The 9,631-nt window shown below is 42.2% G+C and overlaps 1 protein-coding gene across 1 annotated transcript; it reads left to right on the top strand.

Annotated features, from left to right (window-relative positions):
• Positions 1-1,155: 1,155 nt before the first annotated feature.
• atic (5-aminoimidazole-4-carboxamide ribonucleotide formyltransferase/IMP cyclohydrolase) lies at positions 1,156-9,449 on the top strand. The gene is given in 16 exon segments (XM_030079105.1): positions 1,156-1,336; positions 1,533-1,659; positions 1,776-1,919; positions 3,516-3,604; positions 3,841-3,992; positions 5,533-5,646; positions 5,648-5,690; positions 6,360-6,485; positions 6,575-6,682; positions 6,782-6,867; positions 7,020-7,109; positions 7,225-7,350; positions 7,504-7,596; positions 7,686-7,868; positions 8,675-8,830; positions 9,071-9,449. Coding segments are annotated over 16 exon segments (1,776 nt in total). The 5' UTR covers positions 1,156-1,317; the 3' UTR covers positions 9,191-9,449.
• Positions 9,450-9,631: the final 182 nt, after the last annotated feature.

A 9,631-nucleotide genomic window follows, 5' to 3' on the forward strand; every position in this document is an offset into this window, starting at 1 on the left:
TTATTAAATGAAACAAAAATGTTAGTTATAAGGTGATAACGGAGAAAGAGCTGCTGAGTCTCTGTCGTGGGCTGAGGCGCAAGAACGCAGCGCCATCTAGTGTACTCTCAGTGCTACTACAGCGTTTTTTCGTGGCCTTTTTGCCACAAATGAAGATTATGAACTAACGTCACCTAACGTCCTAGACTCCTAGGTAATACTTTCACAACGCGCTGTGTGTATGATGTGCACATTTAGAAGCCTAACATTATTTAGAGTTATTAATTATACACTCACAACAAACTACTGTGTCCGACTGTGACAGAGAAAAAGATTACACATCTCCCACACTACTAGCCTGAGAGTGATGGACCAGCAAAAGGAGCTCGTTGCAATGAAATTGCCTTTGTTTGGTAAAAAAAAAAAAAAAAAAAAAATAGAAGAAGTTTATTATGTGGCCTACATATTACACAAATGAGCCCCTAATACTGTATCATCTTATTTACCTGTCACTTCTTGTTAAAGGCGTGTTCCAGATGTAATGAGGCACCTAGACCATCTGACTTTCACTTATCAAGTTGCAGAAATTTAGTGGTTCAGGTCTAATGGGCCTAATGCTTTTTAAAGGTTTATGATTGCATGAGCTTTTGGATTGGCTCTCATAAATAAGTGCTATGGCATGTTGATTGTCCAACGCACTGAGCATCAGGGACTTTCTGGCACACATATCACCCCTGTAGGACTCTCAGCCGCTCTGATTAGCTGCTTGAATTCGTTTAGACAAGACACACACACACACACACACACACACACACACACACACACACACACACACACACACACACACACACACACACAATGCAAACTGAAACCAGGAAATATGTACATTTTATCCAAGCAAAATTCATAACTTCTGTTAAAGGGTATTTGAGGGGTAATAAATAATTAATGAGCGATTAATTCATTAATTAACCGATGTATTTCTAAAAGTCAGGCATGTAAAGATGCAAGCAAACTGGAACTAAATGACATGTCAATGTGTGGGACACAGTTGTCTCACTAAGTATGATTGGATTGTGAATTTGGGTGTGGGGATGCGCACAGTTTGCGCCGCATGGCTCTCTCGGGTGCGTTTGTAGGTGAGGGGCGTGTCGGCCGCAGCAGGGCGGCTCTTTCTACTTGTGAAGCGCGAGTCGTCTCTTGAAGTGTGCATCCTCCTCCTTGTTTTGTACAGTCTTCCTTTGCACTAGTATCTCTTGTTTGATAAATTCAGACAGGAGTCAGCAGAGCCCTGCTTGCTATCCGGAGGACCTGCAGAGTGTGTTTGTGACCGCGGACATGGCCTGCTCAGAGCTCGGTGAGTGTCTTCCTGACATTTCCTCAACTTTCTCACATCACACATGGACCTGCGATGTCGCATCATGCTAGCTAGCTCGTCGGCTAACATTAGCCAACGTGGTGAGCATGGCATCGCCATATTACGTCTGTTCCCTTGGGTTTGGATGAAATGGCTGAAAAGTGAAATGAGTGAAATGTTTTATCTGCCCTCGCAGCACTTTTGAGTGTGTCGGACAAGACCGGCCTGCTGGACTTTGCCAAAAGGCTGGTGAACGTGGGACTGTCTCTGGTGGCCTCAGGTGGCACCGCCAAAGCCCTGCGCGATGCTGGGCTGGCTGTCAGGTGGGTGCCCGACTACCTCTCCGTATAGGTCCAGTTTGGCTTCCACACTGTTCAAATAAACGTAGCTCGGCACCGTGGGCCTGCACTAACCCGCCCGTGTGGCTCCTGTGCGGCAGGGATGTGTCCGAGCTGACGGGACATCCGGAGATGCTCGGAGGCAGGGTGAAGACTCTGCATCCCGCCGTCCACGGAGGAATCCTGGCCAGGAAGACCCCCACCGACTCCGCAGACATGGAGAAGCTGGGCTACAGCCTGGTCAGGTAAGACACGTAACAGCAGGGCCAAGTATTGATATGATCTGAAAAATTGATTTCAGGTCACAGCCAGTCCACTGCCTCTTATAGATCTATTCCCATTTTCTCACAGCAACTCACATTTCTGAGAAGTGTCAAAAAGGTTGAGGTGAATATAGAAAATAGGGGTGTGTTATTTGGAGTATAGTGGAGTTCATTCAGAGAAATTAGTGCTGAAACGGAAAATAAGTCATACACAGTTTTCATAAACGATCAAACATTTCAATCATTTATCCAGTGAAAAAAATCAAACATTTTCGCTGATCAGCTTCAGTTTAATTCAAAAATGAAATAATTACTTAAGGTTTTTTTTATGCTCTGCCCAGGCTTTAAGGAAGGGTCTTGCTATCTTCCCATGAGCATTTGAGTTTGTTTTTGACTAATCAATCAAGCCAAAAGTAGCTGATGCATTAATTGACAATAAATAACTTAATTGTAGCCCTGCAGAGTGCATGTGACCTGTGTAGGCTTATATTATGCTGGCCAGAGTGCAAGTTGTGGTTGTACCTTAGAGCATGTGTAGCTGATTTAGTAACTGGATAATTGAAAAGCTGCTGCTCCTGCAAGCTCATCTTGTGACTCTCATTGTTGACGCTCAGAGGAACCTAATTGGTTCACAGAGGACCTTGCACTGCCTTGTGATTGGTGTGTTTGCGTGATGGGGAGGAGAGTAGTTGGCAGGATTACAGATCCTGATGGAGGGAAAAAAGTGTGGGGAACCATATGTCTTCTGTAATGAGCAATGAATGGCCAGTCACTTCCTCGTGTAATTTTGAGCACATGGATCCTCATGATGGCACACAAGCCATTCTGTACAAAGATGTGCCCATTTACTAAACCAATGTGTATATATATGTTTTGATTTGTTTTTTTTTTGTTTGTTTGTTTTTAAAGTAGACTCAGTTGACAGTGAAATAAATCCTGAAGTGGAATTAGTCCATACATTACCTCACTGAGCACAGAGAGTTTACCATTCATGAGTGTGAACAGCACCATCAAAGCCAGAATTAGAGGAGGCAAACCTCTTGTCTTTGTCGCCAAGAGACATATTTTCTAGAGCTGCTCTGTTGTCAAATAATGACCTCGTACTCAAACTTTTACAGCTGAGTTTTTCACCCAAGTTCATAGTTTCTGCACTGTACTGCTGCCTGTTGCCTTCAGAAGTTCAGAAACACTGGTCTGTTTGTCAGTGAGGCAGCTGCACAAAATGTTTCATGATGATATAACATCCTGGCTATCTTTGAATAGAGATTCCCCCCCGCCTTTGTCCTCAGCTGTGCAGCCAGCCTGTTGCACACAGTTGTTGCTGTTTTTGGAAGTTGAAGTGTAAAACCCAAAATAGGCCTAAGGGATTTTTGATATTTAATATAACCTAGCTTTGTAAGTCTTATTTGTGCAATTACACTGCAAAAGGGAGAAGAACAACAAGAAAAAACAAGATCACAGTGACAGATGACCTCAAAAACAAGGAGGATGAAACAAAACGTCACAATGCATCTGCAACAAGTGAATCTGGTTGTCAGGGTGATTGAGTATTAAATGTTTATCTCCATTCTTATCCAGAGTGGTGGTGTGCAACCTCTATCCCTTTGTGAAGACCATCTCTACCCCAAATGTTACAGTAGAGGATGCTGTGGAGCAGATTGATATTGGTGAGTCATGGTGACTGGGAATTGTAAGAACATACAGGAAAATAATCGGAGGAGGACATCTATTTGTAATGCAGAAAGTATGAAAATTTAGCCAGGCTTGATATCACATTAGCAGTAGTCCCCTCCCCCAAGTTTCCCAGCCCCTTGGTGTTTTCCACCTTTTTACCAAGTACCTCTCTGTAGAATATTCGAATGGGCTTGTTTTCTACATAACTGCCGTTTCCTTGTGTTTTCAGGTGGTGTAACGCTGCTCAGAGCTGCTGCCAAAAATCATTCGCGTGTCACCATTGTGTGTGACCCTGCTGACTATGCACTGGTCGCAACTGAGATGGAGAATTCAGAGGGCAAAGACACGACCTTGGACACACGCAAGACTCTGGCCCTCAAAGTAACAGCAAAAAAGATTAACCGTTACTTTCTGTGTTATTCTCTTTTTATCATTGCTTGCTGCTTGTATATTATATTTTACTCTTATCAGTGCAGTTATAAACAGGGTATAGGATTATTAAAACATTCTAAATTAAAGCCATTAGAATATTTGAATATAGTAAACACAGTTATTGAAGTTATTTTTTGACCTTGTAGAAACAAAATTTGTTACTTCATGTCCACTCAAATGTTAATATTGTACAGAGATTGCAATACACCATGCAAAAGATGTTTTCCCCCAATGTAGCTACAGAACTTAAAATCTTTGGATATCATATCCCTTAACAAGTAATTTCTTTTTGTCCTTTTTTTGTTTTGTTTGTTTGTTTGTTTTGTTTTGTTTTGTTTTTTTGCAAGCTATTTCTTCATTTTGTGTTGTTTGTCTTAGTTGATAGCCAGACCCCCAGTATGGGCTCAAGGGTTAGAAACTGGTATGCCACTCACTGACATACTAACTATTAAACATTGTTAGGGACAGGGATCGGGCAAGCACAGCTCGGGCTGTTCTAGTTTTTAATATCATTCCATCTAGTATTAAAATTGTCTCTCTTAAATTTAACTTCCTGAAAGTTTAACTTACCAAAGAACAATGACTGGTTTGTTAAAGCCCAGAAGAGAAAAGTGAGACAAATAATTTTCTGCTTTGCTCAAAAATAGCCCTGATACAGGGAACAGAAATACAAAAATGAGTAGTTTCTACTCAAAAATAAGAGGCCTTGATGGGATAGTGTTTCATTCTCAGCCTTTGTTGTGCCTTTTATCACCTCCGTCTCCACCCAGCCACACACGCTCCCTGTCCCTGTTCAGACTTGTCCTAATGTAACCTCAACCACGAACACAGATTTCCAGAGCTGCTGTGATGTTTGCACTCTGTGTCAAAAATCTGTCAACTCATTGATTATAGTCACTATCCTCCTGGTCAAATGGCTGACTATATCATTCAGTTTAGGTAATAATTGCTTCTTGCTACCAAATCATCAGTTTTAAAGTAAAACTTGATGTTTCAGCATGTTTGGTTTGATGGTGTCAGAAACAAGAGTTGATCAGGGATGTCACCAAGGAAATTCGGTCACTGGGCCTATTTGTTCTGTTATGTTGTGTTTGGGTGAGGGCCAGTGCAAGACAAAGTCCAGTATAGGGTTTTTTTTTTTTTTATCAAAAGTGTTGAAATAGCCCATGTGTGTCAGGGTATGAGAGCTTAGTGCCTCCCGGATGATCTTTGAACTTTGACCCTGTTGTCTGACACACATTGAATTGAGTTTTACCTCAGAACACATTGTGCTGTTTCACACCAGAGATGATCCCTACATAAATGTTACAGATTCAACTGTGGTAATTGTGTAATGAGTTAACTGTCAACCTTGATATCTGATGGTGATTGTGATAAGTGATAAGTTGTAAATGCCCTGTCTTTGATAAGTCAAAGCATTTGGACATTATGTAATATTTTGTGTCAGTTTGTTTTTTCTGATCAAAGTGTTTAATATTTTGCTTGTCAGGCCTTCACACACACAGCACAGTATGATGACGCCATCTCGGACTACTTCCGTGGTCAGTACAGCCGTGGGGTTTCCCAGCTGCCCCTTCGCTATGGCATGAACCCCCACCAGGCGCCCCGCCCAGCTCTACACCCTGCGCCCCACCCTGCCCATCCAAGGTAGGCCTGCACATCACTTGAAGTAGCCACTGTTTTCAGTGTTGATGCTCCATGATTTGAATTACTCAAGTGCCATATATGAGATTATTTTTTAAGGCAATTAACTGTTGGTCTTATTCAGTCTAACTTATAAATGTTCCCCATTCACAGACAGTGTGTATGCACAGATCTGTGCTCAAACCATTTGTATTAATTTTTAAAGTAAAAATCCAGTATTCATCAAAATTTTCAGTTTTATTGCTCAAGGTCGCCCTCTGGAGGTGGCTCAAGATATTTTTCTTGGTGGAATATCTCACTTTTTAAACTACATTATCTCTGATTGTAGTGCCCTAAAATAATTTAAGTACACAAACAAGTGCCAGGAAAAATGAAATAAGAGTCAGGGAATGAGGTAAAGGGGATTTTTCTGGATGGATAAATTAGAAGAGAGGGGAAATGATTCTCCAGGGATTAGGTCATGTGAGTTACCTCATTGGAAAACACAAGTGCAAAAAGAGTATTACTAATAGTTTTAGCGTACCAAACCAAGTCAGTCATCCCCAAGACTCCCCACAACTCAAATACACCCAAATTATTTTTGATTTAACGCATGTTCTGATTCAAAATTAGTCATTCCTCTGTGACACTTTTCTGGCTTTCATCTCTGTTCCTGTCCCTGCCCATTAACAGTGGTCAATGGCTCCCCTGGATTTATCAATTTATGTGATGCTCTGAATGCCTGGCAGCTGGTCAGAGAATTGAAGAGCGCCCTGGGCATGGCGGCTGCCACCTCCTTCAAACATGTCAGTCCTGCTGGTAAGAGAAAAGCCTACACACACTTAAAAATGCCATCATGCATGCAAAAACCTTAAATGTTCCAACAAATCTTTCACTTTCTTGTTAAGGAGCCGCAGTAGGAGTTCCTCTGAGTGAGGAGGAGGCCAAGGTGTGCATGGTGAACGACATGCTGAAGGATCTCACCCCTCTGGCCACAGCCTATGCCAGGGCGAGAGGTCAGACGGCTTGAATTATTATAGACAGTAGGGATCACTGACAGGAGCTCTGTTTGCCGTTTTCAGCATTTCTTTCCCTCTGTCTCTCTTTTTTCATAGGTTCTGACAGAATGTCATCTTTTGGAGACTTCATCGCTCTGTCAGATGTGTGTGATGTGCCCACAGCCAAGATCATATCACGGGAGGTAGGATCTCATGTCTCTGGTGTCCTAAAGTTATAGAAAGACAGACTACAACACGCCGAACAGATCAAATTAGGATAGATGAAAGAACTTGGTGAAAGTGGGCTTCCTAACAGGAACCTGCTTTGACTGTAACTGTGGTTGATGGCTCTCAGGTGTCTGATGGCATCATTGCTCCCGGCTATGACGAGGAAGCCCTGAAAATCCTCTCCAAAAAGAAGAATGGCAACTACTGTGTGCTTCAGGTAGGAGGCACAAAGGACAAATTTTATATAGGAATGATTATGGGGAAAGTAGATTATATCTGATTTGTGGAGGTGACCATGTGGGTTTTTTTTTGTTTGTTTTTTTTCCTCCCAGATGGACCCGGACTATGAGCCTGATGAGACTGAGGTGAGGATGTTATTCGGTCTCTATCTCAAACAAAAAAGGAACGGAGCTCTCATTGACAAGCAGCTCTTCAGCAACGTTGTTTCCAAGGGCTCGGTGAGTCTCCTCTGCCCTTAACACTAGTATAGAAATATAGTTTATTTCCAGCTCACCCTCTATCTTCATTTTAGATATTTCACAATCCTCATCATCACTACAGTCCTTCTTAATGTCAAGGATTAACCCTTACATTGCCTCTGTTTCCAAAAGCTGTCTCCAGACGCTGTGCGGGACCTCATTGTGGCCACCATCGCGGTCAAGTACACCCAGTCCAACTCTGTCTGCTATGCCAAAAATGGACAGGTAATCAATGGGGTGAGAAGAGTAAGTCGATGAGATGGGTGTCAAAATGAGCCATTAAAAGTTTTTGTCTTGTGTTGTGTGGTTATTAGGTCATAGGCATCGGTGCAGGCCAGCAGTCCCGTATCCACTGCACACGACTGGCAGGTGACAAAGCTGATAACTGGTGGCTGAGACACCACCCCTGCGTCCTGGGCATGAAGTTCCGCCCTGGTGTGAAACGGGCCGAGATGGCCAACGCTATCGACCAGTTTGTCAGCGGCACCATTGGAGAGGTGAGGGGTCACAACACACATCAATAGACAACATCAAGGTAAAAACATGATGGGCTTTGACAGCAGCTTATTGCATTATGTGAGGTTGCATCTGCCTCAGTGTAAAGATGGAACAACATGGAAGCCGGGATTTCTTCTCATACTTAAATATATAAAATCTGTGTGTAACACTTGATAGGAACCCCAAAGGCCTTAAACATGCTTGAAAGATTGGTTTTGAGAAAATACAAGTGATCTATTTTTTTTTTTTTTTTTTTTTTTTGGAAGTTCTTGACAATGAGCAGATGGCCTTTTAAACATTGCAGGAAATGAATTAGTAAGCCTTAGCCTCCTGGACCTCTCTCAACTCTAAGATCAGTTTCACATTGTGAGGAAAAACCTGTGATGGTTATGCAGCAGAGCAAAAAAAAAAAAACTTCCAAGGCAACTCTCCTCACAAAAACTATTAGAAAGCCTTTATTCAACTAGGTACACCATTCTTAAAATATTTAATTAATATTTTAAGATATTTTGTTCCTGACAAAACCCACAAAAGCACTTAACAATATACAGTATTTTACCCTGTGATGGATATTTGTCTTGATATATCACTTTTAAAAATAAATGGCCTCACTGGGATTTATTGACTTGAAAACCATAAATAAAATGGGGCCCTTATACTGTTTGATTTTTTTTTTTTTTTTTTTTTTTACCTTGAATTTGATCTTTAATTTCACTAAACAAGACATTGAAAGTAATTGAAAAGTCCTTGAATTTGATGTCCACGTGCATGAGAGAAGCCTGACTCGGCTTGTTTTGCGCGGCAGGGCCCGGACCTGGCAGTGTGGAAGTCGATGTACGAAGAAGTGCCTGAGTCTTTGTCAGAGACGGAGAGGAAGAACTGGATAAGCTCCCTGCAGGCGGTGGCTCTCAGCTCTGATGCCTTCTTCCCCTTCAGAGACAACGTAGATCGGGCCAAATGGGTAAATGTCACACATGCACTCCTTAATTGCACACCAGCTAACAAGCATGGGTACACATGCACTTTATATGAGGAAACTGCATGAATCTGGTCTGCTCACATCTACTGTAGTTTCAGTGTCAATGTTGGGATCTTTCATTAACTCTAAAATGTGCGGTTGAACAGAGTGGCTTGGTGGCTGACAAACTGACTAACCATCTCTCCTGACTTGTTCCTCCTCCTGTCTCTGTCCTGCCTGTAGAGTGGTGTTGAGTATATCGCCGCTCCGGCGGGCTCGACTGCCGACGAGGTCGTGATTAACGCCTGCGACGAGCAAGGCATCACTCTGGTGCACACCAACCTGCGTCTCTTCCACCACTAAGCACCTCAGTGCCTTCCCAGTTTCTTTTTGTACTAAAATAACAATTTTTGCATCATGTCTGAATTTGTTGTACGATTAGGAAAACAATGTTACTGATAACTAAACATTCCTGTCCTAATGTGATGCATAAAAGGTAGAGGTCAGAATACACAATCTTATAACTCATTAACTGCATTCCTGTCTTGTGATTGGACTACTGAGACATAACTGTTTGTTTATGGACATTTCAGCATCAAATAAACTGTTTCTGGCGCTTGAGTGTTTTGTCTGATTTATTGACAGCTGGAGTAACACAATAAGCATGTCTAAAACAAAAATGAGAAAGTGGGGTCTCTTGGTTTCTTTTACAAACCTATTTTATTCAAAAGCCTGTCTTTTAGTCCCTTGGGTTGGTGCTTGTCTATTTAGTTGCCGTCCACAAGGGTTGAATTGCTGCCACAG

Source organism: Myripristis murdjan, chromosome 3 (genome assembly GCF_902150065.1).
Source record: "Myripristis murdjan chromosome 3, fMyrMur1.1, whole genome shotgun sequence".
Lineage (NCBI taxonomy): Eukaryota > Metazoa > Chordata > Actinopteri > Holocentriformes > Holocentridae > Myripristis > Myripristis murdjan.